Raw genomic sequence first — 21,788 nt, 5'->3', positions numbered from 1 at the left:
GCGTAGTCATTATCAGCTTATCTGCTGCGCTGTCCACCCACGCTTTTCTCCTTACCGCCAGAGATGGGGAGGATGTGTGTTTTTTAGCATCCCACAATGTTGACGCCATTGGTGGGCGCCTGTCTTGCACCCACCAACCACATAAAAAAGAAAAGAGCTGACAAAAAAACTTGTCCTTGATGCTAGCTGCTACTGTTGATTTGATATTCTGTAAACTCACGTTCTTATCTGTTCACACTGTCTGACTCTCCCCCGGCCCCCTCTCTCTCTATCTCTCTCATCCACCACTCTGCCTCACCGACTTACTGTCATCTCTCTCTCTCTCTCTCTCTCTCTCTCTCTCCCTCTCTCTCTCTCTCTCTCTCTCTCTCTCTCCCTCTCCCTCTCTCTCTCTCTCTCTCTCTCTCTCTCTCTCTCTCTCTCTCTCTCTCTCTCTCTCTCTCTCTCTCTCTGCCTCTGCCTCTGCCAGACATCTCAGCATCTGTGTCTGTGCCAGATGACAAATGGCTGTCTACGCTGGAAGGCACCCACTGGCTGGACTACATCAGGTACTTGCTCTCCATTGGCTCTCGCTCTCTACAAGACTGATGCGCTCGCTCACCCGCTCCCAGCACCCCTTTGTGCGTCTGTCATTGAGAGGGGGGAGGGGGTGTACATGGTTGTGTGGTTCTACGACAAGAACATATAGGTTGTATATTGTCCTGTAGTTAGTCTGAGGCTGTGGCATTTAAGAAATGCTGAAGCAGAGGTTCAGTTCAACTGGAGTGGAATTTAGTGGCTAAAGTGTGACTTTACCACAGTGTTGATACTTAGGCTATCAAAATGGGTTTTTCTGTAGTCCACACTACACATTGAAGTATTCCCCTTATTTATGCATGTACTGTTATTTCTAAAGAAAAGTACTGTTGAGTGAGAATATATTTCTGGATACAGTAGATGGTGTGATTGTGGACTGCTCTCAATATCAAATAGCAAATACTGTATATCAAATCTATTATTACTTTAAAACAATTTCATGTTTTCTGCAATTTGACATTTGCCAAGTAGATATTCTATGCTGAAGCAGTGGAATAGAAATGACATGTTTAAAATCTGGAATGAAGAACCGCCTCTGTGCCATTTTTCCCTTTACAAAATCTGCACTTGAAGCACCACTTCGAGGCCTTTTTGGCCCGTTATGTACTGGGAGTTCTCCGCATCCTCAATGTCTCTCTGGTGTGTGTTTATGTGTGCAGGTGCTGCCTGAGGAAGTCAGGAGAGGTGGCTAGCTTGCTGCGCGGCGGCCACCTGACTGTCGTCCTCCAAGGTGAGTCTGCTGACCTGACCTCCTGAGTCTGATTGCCGATATTCTCTTTCACCTCTCTGACACGCTGCCATGAGGAGAGAGGTGTTTCTGACAACATGGCTGTGATACGGTGGGGCGCCCCCGCCACCGGGCTAGCTGTGCTACTGCTGGTTTGTTATTTCATCCAATGCCTACGTTTAAAAAACTGATAAACTGGTTAGCAATCCGCGTCAACTGACACCACTGACACTGCAACCGCATTGTGGTAGCTTTCCCAATTTTTTATTTTATTTGGTGACGTTTTCAGGCATATTTTCTACATTAGAGCAGACGCCTTTTGCAGTTGTGACATTTTCCTCTGGTGCTGCTTCCCTTTTCTTCTCTGAAATTCTAGAAAATAGAAAAAAATATACAAATGCTGTTAGTGTTCAGGGTAAGAGTGAATAACAGCACAAATGAGTCAATAGGATATTCGGATGTCTGGAGGCAACACCCATAGCTCTGCAACACCCATGGCTCTTGAAAACCTGTTCTCCAGATGTGAAGAACAGAGCTGCTACCAGGATATATGTCCACAAGGGGGCAGTGTTAGTCAGCACTTGAGAAGCGTACCGTATACACTGGCTGACTGTTCAAGTAAAGTAATACAACTGATCAAGTTTTATTAGAACATTACATTACACATAGCTTGTGGTCTTATTCAGAGGAATGTGCAGCTATTTTAGGCATAGGTACCATTCCCTAACATGGGGTGAGACGCATTACACAAGTCTGTTTTCAGCCATGAGTGTGTGAGAAGACTTTATGGATTTTGGTAATAACAGATGTTTTCTATATTTTATTTATTTTATACATTTATCTTTTTTTGTTTTTTTTATTACCAAATCAAGTCTGTACCATTCCTCCCTCCAGCATTCCCACACCATTCACAACACGCTACCTCCCCTCCCCACAGCACCACCCCATGCCCCAACCAAAAACACATTTATTCTATAACAAATATCTACATTATTATTCCAAAATTGAACGTTCCGGCCTAAGCCTTCTCCAGCATCTTCAGAGTCAAATCTGTTTGCTCACTCCCGAATACCTATTGTCTTATTTATTATTTTTTTTAATCAGTTAAGAGTTGAGCACACATTCTAAGGAAACTGTAGCGCTCTGCTTTTGAAAACAATACTCACATTTACAGCACAAAACTAAAGTGTGGGCTACCGTGCACATTATTATTATGATCGTTCTCTGGTTAGTCATTTCGGTGATGATTCAATTTTAGACTGTGGTATTTCACCTAATATGGTTGTAAGTGTGTGTGGTTTGTTGGTTCCTGCACAAAAGAGAAACTGCTTCGAACAAACACTTCTCTTTTTGATCTGACTCAAACCCCATAAATATATTGTTTGTGTTATTACTTGTCTGACTACTACAACAGCTTTTGCAATCTGACAGCTACTGCTGCTGATGATGATATACTGTCTATTTTTATTGTCAGTCAGACACTGAATTTGTCTCTTCTGTCCCTGTGGGACTTGGCTAATTTAAGACTCACATAACCACAAGGCATCTTATAAGGGTCACACTGTTTAAATACATACCATACACCATTTGCACATGCTGTCACACACTTTCATACATTTCATATTTAATAAAATGTATTTGTACACTAAATATAGGCCTGGTTGGTTCAAAAGGTGGATAGACTGGCAATCAAAATATGATACATCTGAAATGGGCCACTCTGAAGTATCTACCTGAAGACACGAAGGCATGAGTCAGTGCAGAGCATGTGAACAGTCTGAAGAAATATTTCTGGGTAATCTACCAAGATCTTTATCACATGGTTCCTGGAGAAATTGCTCCACCTATTTGATGAAGAAACTTACTGTCGTTTTTCTAACTGATACCGTGCTCAGCCGAGCTGTGCTGCAGTCAAACGTGAATTAGTCATTAAGTGTTAATGTCAGTATACACTAAAGATGTATGAAATATCAATTGGTTATTATTCCATTTCCGTTATGGTATAAATAGATATGAGAGAGAGGTGTGATGACGATAGGCAGGACATGAGCTGAGTAAGATTTTCAGGAAGCAGAGCCTATTTTCATGCAAATGTGTCATCATCATGGAAACGACATTTTTCAGATCATTATCTCATGTCATTTTCTTTATTCCGTCATTGTATAATTTTCTCTATTTTGCATCACACTCTCCACCGTGTGCCATTGAGTCCCCTCTTGAGAATCCCTTGTTAATGAGAGGTTAATATGCATTGTCCATTTTTGCTAGGTGTGATTACCGTACATATCATTACACTTGGCTGACGCTTTTTATCCAAAGCGACTTACAGCTATTTACAGGGTGTGTGTTACTGTCGCTGGAGCAGTGTGGGGCTATAGGTGCCTTACTCAAGGGCACCTCAGCCATGAAGTGTGCTAGGGAGTGGGAAGGTGGGATTCGAGCCCGCAACCCTCTGATCTAAGGCTCTGACCAGTTTGGCTTTCTAGCCTTACCATTGTCCATGTTTAAGGCCTATAGATAAATAGCTACAGAATGGTTAACGATGTTTTGAGAAGAATATTCAAGAATGACTTAAAAAGTTTCCTTGGAAACAATAGAATTCTACCGTTGTAAACTCCTCTTTACTGTAGTAAATCCCTTAGGGCTTTCCCTTACCTAAGGGAAGGACTTAAGGCATTCTGTGCAACCCCCTTAAGTAGATCCCTCAGCTAAGGAAAAATGAGCCCTTAAGGGTCACACTTAAGGGAGAAAACTTAAGGTGTTTTGTGCAACCGGGCCCTGGTCCTTAACCATTGTGCCACGGCTACCCACATGTGATACTTTGTACAAGACCTACAGTATGGTTCTCAAGTGGTTAACCAACACATATGCACTTCCTATCAATACCACCGAATGTCCTGTGCCAGGAATAGCATCCCATGTATGCATTACATTTGCAGTGTAAACATAAAGTGAACATGGTGCATAGTAATATAGTGGCAAGTGGGTTTTAGTGTGGTTTTAATGAGGGCATAATGGGGGCTTCTCTTTGTACAGTCATAAGTTGCACTCTACTTTCATGTTATTTCTTTTGCATTTATTCAAGAATTATTTAAGTAACTCCCACTTAGCCCAGCGCTGAATTAACTGACTTCCACAACCACAGGATTATACAGGTAGCTGTTAAAACCTGCTGGGCATGCTGCCTGTCGCACCTCCTCTGGTGCCCATGGGTCAGGCAGATTACACTATACAGTCACCACTGTCAAATACGCTTAGTTGTATGATGGCAGTTTTTCACCTGCTACAACACCGGTGATGTTATCAGGCATGGCTGGGTTTTGATGCAGATTTAATAGTTTTCATTTAATTTCATTACAGTTGTGTTAATCAAGATGTTGTTTTCACCGTATTTTGAACTTTATATAGCATGCTCAACTCTAGTCTAGTCAACTGTAGTAAAAAGTAACGGTGCTAATTCCAGAGGAAATATAGATCAAAAGACAGCACAACAGGCAATAAATCTCAAACTGAGACTTGGAGTGCTGGCCTTTCTTCTTTTTTGCCATTTCAGTTCTGCATAATAATCTCTCCTTTCTCTCCCTGCGAATTCCAGAGGCGGACGACCGGGACATGAACTGCGTGGTGTCCAGCCTGGTGCAGGTGATGTGTGATCCACACTGCCGCACTGTGGCCGGCTTCCAGGCCCTCGTCCAGAAGGAGTGGATCATGGCCGGACACCGCTTCCTCAGCCGCATGAACTACAACAGAGACAGCGACAAGGAGGAGGTGAGACAGACAGACAGACTAACCAAAAGACAGACAGACAGACAGACAGACCAAAAGACAGAGACATAGACAGTGACTGAGAGATCTAGAGAAAGGCGGAGACGGAGACGGAGACGGAGACGGAGACGGAGACGGAGACGCGCCAGAGAGCCAGATATACAGTAGGACAGGGATTCTTAACCATAGGGCCGCGGACCAAAGTTGGGCCGTGCTCACAACCTCCAGGGCCGCAGACAACTTTCAGTTTCGCACCGGTGGGCTGCGCAGGCCTTGGGCCTACTAGTTATCAAATACTAGTGTGCGTCTTTTCCCTGAAAAGACAAACAGTAGATTCATTACAAAGCGCATGTCAAGAGCTGTCACGCAAACTTTGAGCTGTCAGAGAGGCATTCATATGTGGGTCAAAGACGTGCAAAATGGCATTGTCATTCAGTGTAACGGATACCTTCTGCTGACTGTAACTGTAATAAACATGACTCTTTTTATTTTATTTTTTTCCAGTGAATTCATGAAAGCCTCGGCTGTCATCCATTCACTTGAAACAATTTAAAAATCATGTTTTTTTACCTTAACAGTCAGCAGAAAGTATCCGTTACACTGAATGACAATGCCATTTTGCACGTCTTTGACCCATGTGTGAATGACTCTAATGACTGTAAGATTGAATGAGATTAACATTAACATTAATTAATATAGGGCTACCCCTTGTGGAAAAAATACTTCAGTAATAGCCTATTTATTTATCTATTTATTTATATTTTATATCATAATATATTAGCCTATATTTAAGGCTATATTATATTATCATAATATAATATAATAAAATATAATATAGCCTAATATAATGTAATACAATAATATATACATGGGCATGGGCCTCGGGACACTGCGCACAGGAAAAAATGGGCCTCGATGTAAAAAAGGTTAAGAATCCCTGCAGTAGGCAGGCAGGCAGACCGACAAGACAGACAGGGTGTGTGTGTGTGTGAGAAAGCGAGAGAGCGCACCAAAGAGAGGTATAGAAGAGGATTTAGCCATGGGTGGGCCTGTAGGACTCCATAGTTGTCAATTAGGCCCACCCAATGAAGGGGTTACAGTTAGGGTTAGCCTTAAACCTAAGCCAAGATGATGCATCTCTGATATAGTACGGTAATTGACGAAAATTGGACAGCAATTTCAGTACAACAGTAGAACTTAACACTGTACTTAGACAAGAATGTTTGAACTTTTGCATCTACATAGAGCGATTCAGGCCTTTTTTCCCCAGTGTCTTCTTCTTTGAGGTATGATAATTACTACATCCAGAGCAACCTTACTCAGGGAAGCCGACAGAGGGGAACAAAGGGGTCAGCTGTCCCAGGCCCAGAGGGAAGGGGGCCCCAGAATTGGGCTCTCATTACATTGTATGTATTGGGTGGGGGGCCCATTCAGAGCACTTTGTCTTGGGTCCAGCCAAAGCTGTCAGCGGCCCTGTCCTTACTCATTGTGACATTTTCACCAAAGTCGAAATGACTTGGCACTGCATGGGCCACCTAGCCTGGACATTCCTATGTTGCCTTGTGCACTCATTCCAATCTTGAAGACATCCAACCACACCGTTCACCGTTTGTGAAAACCATACTATTTCACAAACGTAAGCTTGCAATTTGTTTAAAGATCCACCATGGTGATACCAGTGGCAAAACCAGCTTTCCATCCAGATTTAGGCAGTATTTCAAAGACATAAGATCATCCTCCCCTGTGAGGAAATTAATAGATGGTTCCCAGACTATGGCCGTTTCCCAATGTCTAGTCACTGATTCTTGAGAAAGTGGCTAAAACAGGTTGTAGTGTTGAAAGAAAAAAACCTAAGTGAATTACAACACAATATGGTATATTCTCATAGACTACGGTCTTGGCTTTTCAGAAATGCACAAGGCTAATCTCCCAATTTTGTATTTTTTCAGAAATCAGGCTTTTTTCCGATCATACCTTGTTTTTTGTCAACACCATCAGACACAATTAAAAGCATTTAAAATTGTATTGATTTGGTTGCATATGTATCTGGAGTTTTTAAGTGATTATTTGTTTTGTGATTATGTATTTTTTGGTTCACACATATGCCTTTAAATGTTGCAAATTAACTTTTGCTCTATTTTAATACTGTTTCATGTGTTCTATTTTAAAATATGTAGCAACAAAACACATGTTTTTTGTGAATTCCATCAGATGTCAAGACCGTCAGGTTTTGTGACCAAAAAACCCTCCAAATGCATCTCGGTGGATGCTAGAGTGTAATTTTGGATCACCATTATTACTAACATGTCTGGTAATGTTTCATTAACCAGCACAATGTAGTAAAATATGGATGAGATGACGAGCAGAACAAAATCTGACGGTGGTGACATCTGACGGTGTGAGACAAAAAACTGCTCTTTTACATATTACGCATTGTTTCTTTCACATTAGCCATGTCATCTTCACTCTGTTTCTTGAGTGCTTCAAACCTCTTCTGAAAAAGTATATATTAATTAACATAAATGTGATGTAATACTATTCAAACCTCCAACGGTGTTGACAGTTTATGGTTGGGACAATACCAGTGTCCAAACAAATTAACAAATTGAGGAGAAAATAGTAAACATACAGGAGCTTCTGTGATGGTGAAGTATGCAGTAGAGTTAAAGGTTTGAAAAGGGGTCCTCAGTAATGACAATGACCTTGTGTATACCTGATTTTATTGTCTTTTTAAAAAAATCTGACGGTGGTGACGAATATGCGTTACACATTTTGAGCAATCAGAAAATAATAGTGAATATTGTTTTACACTCAAAATGTGCATATCTGTAGAACCACGTCAATACTTTCTTCCACGGTACTGTGATATTATTCTTTTCCATCAGTGATTTTTGGATTTTAAGTCAGTTGAAATGATGATGTCTGTCCTTGAACAGCCATTTTTACAGGGTGTGGGCAGGTTTGTAGCCTTGAAAAGTAATAAAATTACACTTAAATATTTCAAACAACTGTGCATTTGTGTAACAGACCCCTTGGTCATTACCTGGATTCATTTTGTTCATGAAAATGTTGTTGATTTTCAACAGAATTAGCACGTTTATTGCTGGCACAGGTTTTTGCCAAGCTTTCAAGAATCAGTGTAGTGTGCGTCCTTCGAAGTGTACCAGCCTTTGTAATCACACCCAGTGATTGGACACTCTTTGGTGAACTCTGTAGAGTATCCAATCACTGGGCGTGACTAATAAGGCTGACACACTGCCAAGGCTCATACACTTGACATTGGGAAATAGTGTATTTCTTACTTGTGGTATATAGTCTGATAATAGCCAGGTTATGGGACACCATAGTAAAATATTGGTTCAAATGTTCCGAATGTGTTATGTAAGGGAGGTCCATTACTGAAGGGCCACCCTCATGTAAGTTCTCTGCATGAAAATGAGAAGTAAAAAAAACCAGTCTCCTTTCACTTCCCTTCACTTCACTTTCAACTTTACTGTCGCCAAAAAGGGCCGAAGAAATGTGCAGCATAAACATAAACACATAGACAACAACAGATAACACAGGACAGACCATAATATGTAACTGGTATAAAAGGTCAAAAGGATCATAATATAAATAAAAGGCTGAAGTGCTTTGAGGAGTTTGAACTCCTTATATGGATTTGTTTAATATTTTGGCTAGTGACGAGCACAAGAACACCTCCTTTTTGTTTTATATACTGGTTCAAATGTTCTAATCTTGTTATTGACGCAAGGCTGTGGTTGATCAGTAAAGAGTATGAATGGCTATTAGAGGGCCAATGTTCTGTAACTACTTCTTATGATGAGGAAGCCTCTTGGGTGATGAGTCCATAATGACTAGAAGCACAGCTCGTGATGCCAAACTCACATGAACATGAGTCTTCCTATTCCCAGGGCTGGATGAATGCACAGGCTAGATATGGCTGCAGCCTAGGGCCCCCCCCACCTGCCAGGGGGACCACACAGGGTAGATATGGCTGCAGCCTAGGGGCCCCTACCTACCAGTGCCAGAGGGCCCCCGATTGGCCAAAACAAGTAAAAAATGTGTGTAGAATTGTGTAGAATGTAGAATTGTGACAAGATGTAATACTGAAAAATGAGTCTGTAATGTTGAGTACAGATTTAAATCTTGTTTAAAATTAATCTCCACAGCGGGCAGACATGCTATCCTTAATTCCTAGCTTGTAATTAGGACACTGTGTAACTTCATCATGACATTTGCCTTCCATGGGGGCCCACAGCAACCTGTGGCCTAGGGGCCCCGGACTACCTTAATCCGGCCCTGCCTATTCCTATGTGGCTAGTTTAACCAGAGCATTCACTGAAGCTATGTGCAAAGCTAAAAAAGGGCACAGATTGTGGTGAGATCATGTCAAGTGATTGAGCGACTGTCTCATGACATGGTAATGTGTGAGTTGGTATGTGTATGTTGGTAACATAGCGTGATGGTGGTGATGAGTAGTCTCTGCCGTTGTTTTTTCATCTGTGTAGACTAGAGGATCGGGTACCTCTCCCATTAGAGAACATATGCATCCTCAATATGTGTGAGGGTGTGTAAGATTGTGAACTACTTGTGTGTATGTGTGGTGTGTTTGTTTACACTTTGGGGTTGTGTGAGTGGTTGCTGAGGTGGAGGGGTTGTTATGTTACACACATCTTCTATCATTATGCAAATGCCATCTATGTTTGTACTATACTGTGCAGTACATGACATTTCCAACCTTCTTTCCCTCTCATCACTCTTCCCTCTCCTCTACTCCCTCACCTCCACTACCATCCCTCTTTCTTCTTCCCCTCTCCTCTACTCCCCCACCACCTATTTCTTCTCCTGTCCTCTTCTCCCCCCACCACCTCCTCTTTCTTCCCCTCTCCTCTCTTCCCCTCCTCCACCTCTACCCCTCTCCTCTCCTCCACTTCCCCACCTCCACTACAATCCCTTTCTCTTACCCTCTCCTCTACCTCATCACCTACACTACCACCCCTCTTTCTCCACCTCCTCCGCCTCTCCTTCTCTCCTCTTATCCCCACCTCCACCTCTCCTCCTCTTTCTTCCCATCTCCTCTCTTCCCCCTCCTCCTCCGCCTTTCCTCCGCTAGGCCCCAGTGTTCCTGCTCTTCCTGGACTGCGTGTGGCAGCTGTGTGCCCAGTTCCCGTCCCGGTTCCAGCTGAGTGGGGACTACCTGCTGGCCCTGCATGACTCTCTGCACGTGCCGCTCTTCAGCAGCTTCCTGGCCAACTGCCAACGCGAGAGGAGCCGACGCTCACAGGTACTAGAGCAAACCCCTCGTGGAACAGGAGATTTCCTTCAGCATCAGCTATGCCTCTTTTCCACTGCCGGTTTTAAGGTAGGCATACAGCTCGACACAGCGCGACTCGGCTGCCACTTTTTGCTTTTCAAATAGGCAAGACACAGCTTAATTGTAAAGCAATAAGTGCCTGCGGAATCGCGCCATGTCGAGCTGTAGGCCTACCAAAAAAAACGGCAGTGGAAAAGAGTCTTTAGTTAGCTCTAGTGCTACTACCATACTACCACTATTAACCATTATCTCGACTGCTATATCCACGATGACTACAACTACAGTGAGTCCAATATGTATTTGATCCCTTGCTGATTTTGCCGGTTTGCCCACTAATAAAGACATGATCAGTCTATAAATTTATGATAATATGTATTCAAACATGGAGAGACAGAATACCAAAGAGAAATTCCAGAAAATAACTTAACATAATATATTTTAATTTATTTGTATTTAATTTAGGCCAATAAGTATTTGACCCCTCTAGCTAAAGAGGATAAAGTGCTTTGTAGCAAAGCCCTAGTTGTCTAGCACTGAGGTCAGATGCTTCTTTTAGTTGATGACAATGTTTGTGCAGATAGTAGAAACTATTTTTGCCCATTTTTCTTTGCACATTATCTCTAAAACATTAATAGTTTGTGGCTGTAGCTTGGCAAATGGGAGGTTCAGTTCTCTCCATAGAATTACTATATGGTTAATATTTGGAGACTGTCTAGGCCACTTCACGACTTTAATATGCTTCTTATTGAGCCACTCCTTCGTTGCTTTTACTCTATGTTGTGTATTATTGTCATGTTGGGAGATCCAAAAATGGCCCACCCTTCAGTGTAGTGGTGGAGGGAAGGACGTTTGCACTCAGGATTGCACATTACATGTCTCCCTCCATCCATTCGTTGACAATATGAAGTTGTCCTGTGCCTTGGCCAGACAAACACCCTCAAACCATAATGATACCACTTTCATGCATGATGGTGAGGAGGGTGTTCTTGGGATCATAGACAGCAGTACTCTTTCTCAAAACACATTGAATTGTGATAATGCCAAACAACTTGATTTTGGTTTCATCTGACTACAGCACCTCCTTATCATATCCTAAACCAGTCTGATGTCCGTTGGCAAACCTCAAGTGGGACTGCACAGGTTCCTTCTGAAGTAGAGCTACCATGTGTGCACTACAGGATTTTAAACCTCTGTGGCATTAAGTGCTACCAGTAGTTTTCTCAGTGATTTTGGTCCCAGTAGCTTTGATATCATTGCCTAGTTCATCCCGTACAGCTCTAGGGTGATTTCTTTCTGTTCTCATGATTATCAAATCCCTACAAAAGGTCAAATCTCGTATAGAACCCCAGACAGGCTGATTTTGTATTCCTCACATTTCGGAAGAAATGCATCAACAGCTGGGTCATTAATACCCAGTCTCTTTCTTGTGACTTTGCAGCCCATTTAATCTTTGTTCAGGTCTAAAATCGTGTCCCTGATATCATTTGACCACTCTTTGGTCTTTCCCATGCTGGTGAGGTTGGAGTGTGACTGATTCACTCATACTAGTATGGACTGATTCTGCTGATTCAATGTGTCTTTTATGCATGTTAGTATGTACAGGTGTCTTTAATTCAGATTACAAGTTGATCGGAAGTGCCCATCTGGTCTGTGGGCCCGGAACTGTAATCAGTTGCCAGGGGATCAAATACTTATTTTGCTCGATGAAATGGAAATAAATTAATATATATTTTCTTCCGTTAATTTCTGGATTTTCTTTTTGATATTCTGTCTCTCCATATTAGAATACATATTATCATAACATTTATTGACTGATCATGTCTTTGTTAGTAGGCAAACCAACAAAATCAGCAAGGGATCAAATACATATTGGACTCACTGTACTACAGTATTCCTGTAGTACTTAGAACCGTCTTTCACAGGTACAGTATGGTAGGTACGGCTTCCTAAAGAAAATCAAGGTGATGATGTTTGTCACATCTTTCGATGAAGACACAAGCAAAACATTTAGCAACAATATCTGTCTCCAATTCATATTTTTTCATTGTCCATTTCTAATAACAATCAGCATATCAAGAAATCTGTACCAATTTTAATGCTTTTAAACAAACTGCATGGTAGATTAATTAACATGGGATGGGCCATATTTGATTTTGCGGCCAAAAATGGAAGTTTTGACTGTTTTTCAGAAGACCTAACGTTCAAAACGTCACTGTGCCATACATTAAATACATTTGAATGATTTTAAGTGGGCTGACTTCTCAATACCTGTCCTGCTGGGTGATGACTCATGTACAGTAATGTCTCATGTTATCCTCCATGCAGGACTTTGCCACTGTACAGCTACTGTACCGCCCTTGTATTTGGGTTGTAATTTGGATTGTATTATAAGTTGTGAGTTGAGTTTCGTTCATGTTCAACGTGATGTCGATCCTCTGCGCAGCACCTGGCCCAGAGCTACACACCCGTGAACGGCCTGCGTGAGCTGCCCCGGGGCTCTCCCCTCCAGGATCCCTGCTGCGACCCGCCCCTGCCCCCCGTCTGGGACTGGGCCCTGCAGTACTCTGGCCAGCGTCGCGGCCGCTTCACCCAGCCTGTCACCCAGCCCGCCAGCCCCCCGCCCCTGCTCAACGGCAACCTCAACACCAACCTGGACCCACACAGGGTGCGTATGGTAGAGTTCAATCACTCTTTTTGCAATCGTTGCACAGAGCACGACGACGGGTCGATATTACCCGTCAAAGATATTTAGGGCCGGAGCACCAAAGGTGCATCAGACCCTATTGTTTTTCCTTCTTCTTCTTCTTCTTCTTCTTCTTCTTCTTCTTCTTCTTCTTCTTCTTCTTCTTCTTCTTCTTCTTCTTCTTCTTCTTCTTCTTCTTCTTCTTCTTCTTCTTCTTCCTCCTCCTCCTCCTCCACACTAACCTGGACCCCCACAGGGTGGGTACAGTTCATTCAATCATCGCACACGCAGAAGACGACGACTGTGGGTCGATATTAGCTGTCATCAATGAGATATTTCCCTTAGGATGTTTTGTTGTGGAAGAGATCAGTTACCTCTCTAGGGAGAGGGAGGGAATTGCAAGAGAGAGTAAAAGTTCCTGAATGTTTTATGGGTTCCTGTGCTGTACTGTGTGGATCCGTCGTAATAAATGTTTGGCTGGATTAATGAATTTTGAACTTGGCAGTTGGCGATCTCTGCTCTTGAATTTTTCACAGTTTCGCTGAAACGGTACTGAAGCAATATTATCTCTGACATGATTCGATTAGCTTTGAGATTATAAATTATCCCAATTGTCATTGACAGTATGTCAAAAATACATTAAATGTATATCAAGATGTTACACATGACATTATATCTGTCAAGATGTTCAAGATGAAATCATCAATCACATCAATCACACTGAATAATCTTTGACAGTGTCCCGTCATATGGTGTCACAAGGCTTGAATATATCAGAAGACATAAATACATACCAGTATTTCCTCAAGTAATAGCAGTGGCTGCTATTAATAAATAAACAATTGTTTGGTCCTGTATACAAATAGGGGCAGGCTACAAATGATGGAGGCTTTTAATACAAAACAAACAAACAAAATGTCTTTTTTACTATACATAATGAGCCAGCAGCAGAGACACAGGCCACTAAAGAGGCAGGCTTTTATTTATTAAAAATGTTACGAAAAGAGGCAGGAGGCAGGCAACTATTAGGGGCAAGGCTATACATTGAGGAAATACAGTAAATATAGTACTGTATAAATATAAAATATACAGTGTCTTCAACTGTTTTCTTTTTGCCTCAGTGTGTCTGCTTCTCGCTGTGTCAAATGCAGTGTCGATGGCTCCTTGTGATGAAGTGTTTCTGTGTAGCCGTGCACTCCATCCCCCACAATGCCATGGTGATGGTGGAGGAGGCAACTGGCGCACAATTAACTGTGTCTTTAAGGTCATGCTCTACTTGGCTGTTCCAGATCCACTTCCTTGTATGGCTGCGAGACCTGATTTCAGTTGGCCATAGCTCACAGCGTCAGTCAGCCCAAAAGCTCAGCATCTTTTGTCTTTCTTGTTTCTCTCTCCCCCCCCCTCTCTCCCTCTCTTTTATCTGTGTTTGTTGGTCTGTGTCTCTTCCTCCCTGTCTTCTTTTCTCTTTCACTCTCTTGTGTGTCTGCAAATGTGAGTGACTCACTTGCACTCCTGTCATCTCTGTTAAGACTCTTTTATTTCTTTCAGGTCTTTTCTTATTGTTGCCATTTGTCTTCTACTGTTAACCTCTGGATTCCTCTGCCTATGGAGCGGTTTACTTAATTCTCACTTAAATTGCCTTCCTGATATATATTTAAATAGATTTTATCCATTTATTTTTTTTAAACAAGATTGCTAGCCCCAGCTGCATCAGCCGTTTTTTAAGTTAGCTTTCCTGGAGTGAAATGATTTTGAGTAGAGGCACTGGGTGGTGATAGCCCTAACCAATAGCACAGTCAGCTTAGCAATAAGTAGAAGCAATAAGTGGGTGCTGTCCAAGTACCTACAAACCAAGCTGACATCAGTGTACTATACAGTGTACTCTCTCTCTCTCTCTCTCTCTCTCTCTCTCTCTCTCTCTCTCTCTCTCTCTCTCTCTCTCTCTCTCTCTCTCTCTCTCTCTCCATGCAGCATGTGGATGGTATGGCTGGCTCTGTCTTCCTCTTGTCCAAGGGTTCCTTCTCCTCGCCCTCCAACCTCCTCCCGTGGCGAAGCAGCGCCGGGTCGGCCTACCGCAAGAGCCACCGCAGGGCCCCGTCGGCTGAGATGCTGCCCGCTCTGGAGCGCCTCCTGCGGGCCTGCTCCCTGACCGAGTCTGGGCCGGACCCCCACGAACCCCTCCTGCCCCTCCTGCTGGGGCCCTGCATCAAGGTGTGGCGAGATTGCTACCTCAGAGGGGCACTCCACGCACAGGTGAGCAGCATGTTGGTCGTTCAAGATACAAGATTTATGTACCGTATAACTTTGGTATGAGTATGCTTTCACAATAACCTCGTTTATACATGTTTTTTTTTTATATAAGCGCGGTGTTGTGAGGCGGGGCAAGACACTGTCAGCCAACCACGTGAGCTAATTTTTTGACTGACAGCTGTTTCCAACAATCAGAGGTTGAGTTGTGCGCAGGCAGGGGAAAACAAAAATTGTGAACCCATGCACCTGTATATGGAGACATTGTTTAAATCAGGGGTGTCAAACTCAAATTGACTAAGGGCCAAATTCTAAATCTGGAACGAAGTCGCGTGCCAAACTCACTAAAAACTAAAAAACTAAACTAAAGAAACTTAAGTTGTGCATACACACTTCATACTCATATTTAAGTTTGACCGCAGATTCCCATCATAGTTCAAATGTGCTTGCCCATATTCTGTTGCACGTGAGCTGTTTCACTGGTCTGGGCCCACTCATGTTCCTATACAACACACCAAATTTCATGTTCAAGTCTTCTTACTCTATACTGTATATTAATGGTGTGTGTGGGCCAACTGTAAGGCACATTTGAAATAATCTCGCAGGCCAAATCAAATGACTCCGCGGGCCACATTTGACCCCCGGGCCTGAGTTTGACATCCCTGGTTTAAATTAACTGTTTACATGGGCAGTTTCCTCATTTAATCAGTTAATATTAATGTTCTTAACTACATAAATCAGTTTACAAAAATGTAAACCAATCATGGATACTAATTTGACTATTTACACAAGGCCTATTTAATCGCTTTATATTTAAGTCGACTATTTGACTATTTAACTTTACATGATGTACGTAATTGGTTTATAGACTACATTTAATCGGGTTAAAACTACATACTGTACCTGTAAGTAAGCGCGGCTTGATTGTGGCTGTGCACCTAGAACATGTGATGGCACTAATTAGCCTGACTAAGGAGGTGTGCTAATTGGGACCAGCTGGCTCTGTGTAAATTGGCTGAAACAAATATGTGCCAAAACTTACTGAACCTGGGATGTCCACATCTGTTTATTCTCCCTTTTATTACAATAATCTCTCTTTCGTATTTTGTGTGGCAGATCATCAGTACTGCAGCAGCCATCTGGCATGCTTTGAGACATTACATGCTGAAGAAGGGCACTCACTTCAAGGGGCGGACATCTCAGGTTCAGAAAGGAAAAACGCAGCCACACATTTCCTTCAGCCAATCAATGAACCAGCTTATCCCATAATACGTATAAACTTCCATCCGGGTACTTTGCTCGTGAATGTGTGTTGCGGCCTTTTTTGGAGGAAAACAAACCGAATGTCTCACTAGTAGACTTTTCTAACCACAATGCATCAAACTGGCAAAGTGTGCATGTTCGCTGCTTAGCAAAAGCAGCACTGCTTCGTCACGAACGAGCCTATTAACTTACGTGCTACACAGTGCTTAATTTGTCAAGCGGGAGGTCCTGGAGCGCAGAGGATGGGTGGCTCCCCCCCGAGGGGGGGTCTGTGATGTCTTTCCCTGAGGTTCCATCCAAGGTTCCGGAGCTCTTGTTTGAGGTTCCGGAGCTAGCTCCCCCTTGCTCCCCCTCAAATTAAGCACTGGTGCTACATCGGCTAGCCTAAATGAAGTCCATGCTTCAGCCACGGCTGTTTGGCTATATTATTTGAACAGCCGACAACGCATCACGTCTTCGGCATGTTGAGTGTGAACAACGCTAGTCTAGATCCTTGTCTTTTGTTTCCCAACACCACCACTTGACTTGCACTGGCTTTTCCGCCAAGGTTTTCCCCCAAAAAGGGGCGTAACGCACTCAAGCGTACATATGTTCCCCGGGTCCTATGTTCCCTGGGTCCTATGTTCCCCGGGTCCTATATTCCCTGAGTCCCATGTTCCCCAGTTTTTGTATGGGACCGGGGAACTTAGAACCCTTTTTTAGAAAAAGGCCCCCATGTTCCCCGCATTATCCTAACCCTTGCCAAAACCATCCCTAAACTTAACCTGTCAGTAATGCAATATTTCCGAGTTTTCAAATTGTGCCCTTCCCAAAACCATCCCTAAACCTAACCTGTCAGTAATGCAATGTTTCTGAGTTGTAAATATGTGCCCTGACCAAAACTATCCCTAAACCTAACCTAACCTAACCTAACCAAATGCAATTTCCTTGGTTGCAGTGCAATTTCCCAGCGACAACCTACAAAGTTTCTAATTGTTTAGCCTTCGAGAAATGTTGTTTTAACGGAGTTAGCAACTTACTTGGTTGTGATTTTGTGTGTTGTCGCCAGGCCTTTACCCACCCCATGCCCTCCTCCATGCTGCATCCAGTGGACCAGCTGTCCTTGGAGGTGCAGCAGCTGCGTGAGAAGCTAGCACAGGCCTCCTCCACCTCCTCGTCTTCTTGCTCCTCGTCCTCGTCCTCTCCCACCTCCTCCCGGACATCCAGCAACCCCCGCATCAAGCAGGACGCCCGCCGCACCGACTCCAACCTCAACCAGAATGCCAACAACGGCACCTTCCTCTTCCCAAACTCCAGGTCCTCCAACCAGCCCCCTGCCGCCCCCAGAGGTAACACCCAGACTGCTGCCTCTGTCAAACCCACATCCAGGCCCCCAACGTCCATTGCCAACCCCCCTCAGACACGGCCCTCTGGCAGAGATGGGACCAAGCACACTTTCCTCTTCGGCGGTCACCAGCCGGACAACCGGCCAGGGCAGCAGCGCTACATCCCGGCCCCACACACCAAGCCTCCTCGTAGCAGGAGCAGCAGCAGCAGTGGGGGCTCGTCCGGGATCCATGGCAACAATGTGCAGTGAGCTTCTTCATCATCATCCTCATGCTCTTGAAACTCCTGCTGCTCTCAAAGCACATATCCTGCACTGCCTTTCTACTTTTTTAAAAGAAGGCATAAAACAAAAATGGCTGCTTGTACCGATCTTCCAGGTGATTTCCAGATTTGGCTACAAAAAAAATGTTTGAGCGGGGAAAATCTCGTATCAGTTGTTAATTGGAAGTCTACCATTGTCACAATCACTATCAGGAGCAATGCAGAAGGGACATAAGAGACAATTGCACCCATCACTGTCTTGTGCAGTATTACACAGCAACAACAATGGCACTAATTTATTTACGCATTTGTCGCACTATTGCCTTTTCTCATTTTGTGTTTTTGAATAAATGAAGAAGACTGATTCAGATGGAGCACACAGCAACATGCTTTTAATGTCTTGTTTGCTGCCCTTATATCAGTCTATGCCAAATGTAGATTTGTACGGTGTCCAATGGTCGTAGTGATGGTGTTCTCAAGCACATGGTTGGAGTGGGATCGCATGCATGTACATGATACTGTATTGGCTTAAGACATACAGTATTTTCTGAAATGGCACAAATGATTCACACTACCATTGTAATTTCCTCTGAGGAATTCAGGATGAGCTAAAATGCTTGAAACGGGTCTATGTGAAGTGCTTCACAAAGCGAACACTAGAGGGCAGATATCATTCCTGTCAAATTCCAAAGAGTGACATGGAGGTACATAGGTTAGATACGGTGTGTTCTCTCTCCTCTCTCTCTCTCTCTCTCTGTCTCTCTCTCATTTAAATGATCATTTGAGGGCATAGCAACATTTTGGTACGGCCATGACTTGTGTGAAGACGATATGCATGTTGTTGTAATTATATCTTAAAAATTGATCAAAGTTAGTTGTATATTTAGTATGAGAACTAAATATATGGAGCATGTCCGATGAGAGTGGCACAGCAGAATGGGAGAGTGGCATGTTAATAGTGATTTTGGCTGGATGGCCTAATTTGTCTTCTAGATGTCTATTCTTCATTCTCTCCCTCGCCAGTAGTGGATTATTTAAGTTCTTAGTACCATGCGGGCCTTTTTGGACGATTTTTTTTCATTAACATATCAAAATGAAAGAAGTTTAATATTTGTATTTTTCATCTAAATATTATCAAAGTGTTAATTGTCAATCATATGAGTCATTCTACTCATACATATCATTAGTGTATCAAAGCATACTGTAAAAGCACAATTTTCTGGTCCAAGTGTCCTATTTTCTAATGTGCTGTTGTTGTTTTGACACTTTTTTTATATCGCTTTATTTTTGAATGCATCCCTGTGTGGGGGAGTTTGAAGAGAATAACCTTAGACTGTCGTCAGTGAATTCCTGAGGCGCCACTGGAATTTAACTGGAGAATAAGCTGACACAGGCTTTTCAGTGGACCTCTGTCTTGACTATTTAAGAAAAAGTATTTGTTTAGAGGAACAGCTGCTGACGTCATGCTGATTTGCAGGCCTGTTATGCATATGAAGTGGAGGACTGGGAGGGATAAAGCGCTTGTTTTGGTTGCAGTGAGAGGAGGCTGTCTGGCTAGAGTTAACAGCTGAAGTTAGAAAGGTACGCCATGCATTGCGCCGTGTATCTAGGGCACAGCAAATGACTTACTCCCTTATGACCCAGCACGGGTGCCATTGCCAGAAGATCTCTCTCCCTATTCTCTCTCTCTCTCTCTCTCCTTCTCCCACACACAGCACTCTCTTTCTCAATATGGAATGTCAGCCAGAAGGACGGGGAAATGTCCTTAACGATGTCTTATTGGGTTTTCTCTATGGCCGTCTTTCAAAGTTTGCCACTGCTGCAGGTTTGAAGGGCCTCTGTTCTGGCTCAGGGCTTTCCAAGGTCATGAAGAGGGACAGGGCAACTGACCAGTTTACCGGGCCTAGGACAAAGTCATCTTAAAGGGCCCCCCATCTAATAAATACAATGTAATGAAAACCCAACTTTGGGTGCCCTCAAAACTGTTCCCTTTGTCCCCCTCCCATCGACTTCCCTGGAGAGGGAGATCAGATGCTAGCCTTGGTGGAAGTGAAATATGTTACTGTATTTGAAAGCAGAAAAGGGGATGTGTGCAAGTCAATCTTTGTCATCACATCCTTTCCAACGGCCTCTGGCCTTGTGACGTGAAGCTCGAAGTCATCGATGATTGAAGTTTGTAGTCTTCAAGGTCTTGCTTGCAAAAGCACAGTTCAAAGTTTATTCTCTCATTTGCATGTTGAAAGGGAAAAGCCCCTAAAAAGTCACTGTGGTCGAGGAAGGAAACTGTCCTCTCCATGGATGCGGGGTGACACTGAGGCAAGAGGCCAGACGCCACAGAAAAGGACGGGAGGACAAAGATTGACTTATACCCCATATTGTATTGCAGTGTGGCCATTTCGGGTCACTGGACTGTCTGTAGCATTGAGGGAAACTTAGCACATTTGAAATGAGGCGTGAGAAAATGACTTATAGGTGTGGTTACAATTTTTTTCCAAATCATCATAAAAACACAGCATTTACAGTACCAGCCGGAACTTCCTGTGATGGTATCCTGACAAAAACATTTTGTGAAACGTGATTTTTGTTTTGTTTTTCTATTTATATTAGCAGGTAAAAAGGGTACATCTCATTAAGTTTGTTTTGTAGTTCTTTTGTAATTCATCATGGCACGACTCTTCTACTTTGTGTTAAGATCTTACAAGTGCTTTCGCCCCAGCCTTCATGGAGCAAACTTCAGGTTCATGCACAAGTGTTCTGCATGACTCATCCCCAAGCAATGATGGTCCAAACAATGGTTACTTGTTTCCAGAATTTCATATGTGTTTTGTAATGTGTCAGCACAATTGATGTATCTATTTTCTAGCATTCTGTATTTTTTGTATGAACATCCAGTAGCATGTTTCCAGGTAGGTTAATAAATCTAAACGTAAGCTATTTTAAAACCGTGTATGCTTTATTTGATGGGATTGCTACTTTACATTCATCAAAAGTGAAACTTTATGCTTCAGATAGTCAGTTCGGTGTTAGAAATGGCCCAAAATTGAATAATCACGAGACACCTTCACTGTCTAAAATTATTTAATAACATTTAAAATATGTTAAATATGTACAGGAACATACAGCTGCCTTGAAAATATTAACATGGTGCAAATATAGGCTTTGACATATCCACCCTGTAGATCCACATAGATAAAAACAGTGAATACTTAACTGTTTATGAACACTGTGCAAGCACATCTAAAAGGTAAAAGCTTATTCTTTTAAAAAGCATGGCACATCAGGGCTTGAGTGTGAAAGAGAGAAAAAGCCACACACAAGGAAGTCATGTGAACTTTCACATCACTATAAACACTGATATGCTATTATCTTAAAAGCTTTAAAAACCCAAGCCTCCCTCACCCGCACACACCCCGGGTGGGTCACACATGATGTCCTCTTTGATGAAATGAGCCGTCTGTCTGTCTAGCAAGCCCAATCAGTCCTTAATCCCACTGGATCATCTTGTCGTCTGCCACCTGGTGCTTGTGGTGGTGGTGCTGCTGATCAAAAGGGGAGCAGTGGGTCGCGCTGATGCTGCAGCTCTGGACAGGTACCAGGCCGCCCAGGTGCCGCAGGGACTTGCA

At 43.1% G+C, this 21,788-nt stretch overlaps 1 protein-coding gene across 1 annotated transcript in view; it reads left to right on the top strand.

The window, feature by feature from the left end:
• The window catches only part of mtmr11 (myotubularin related protein 11), a 57,396-nt gene extending 36,289 nt beyond the window's left edge, over positions 1-21,107 (top strand). The window contains exons 11-17 of the mRNA XM_063199364.1: positions 470-548; positions 1,236-1,306; positions 4,899-5,071; positions 10,185-10,355; positions 12,829-13,050; positions 15,040-15,321; positions 17,627-21,107. Of these exons, the coding sequence (XP_063055434.1) occupies positions 470-548; positions 1,236-1,306; positions 4,899-5,071; positions 10,185-10,355; positions 12,829-13,050; positions 15,040-15,321; positions 17,627-18,154 (1,526 nt within the window). The 3' untranslated portion in view covers positions 18,155-21,107. The remainder of the gene's footprint in view (positions 1-469; positions 549-1,235; positions 1,307-4,898; positions 5,072-10,184; positions 10,356-12,828; positions 13,051-15,039; positions 15,322-17,626) is intronic.
• The last annotated feature ends 681 nt before the right edge of the window (positions 21,108-21,788 follow it).

This window comes from Engraulis encrasicolus, chromosome 5 (assembly GCF_034702125.1).
Source record: "Engraulis encrasicolus isolate BLACKSEA-1 chromosome 5, IST_EnEncr_1.0, whole genome shotgun sequence".
In the NCBI taxonomy this organism is placed as follows: domain Eukaryota; kingdom Metazoa; phylum Chordata; class Actinopteri; order Clupeiformes; family Engraulidae; genus Engraulis; species Engraulis encrasicolus.
Note: the sequence above shows the minus strand (reverse complement) of the source record. Positions and strands in the feature narration are given on the sequence as shown.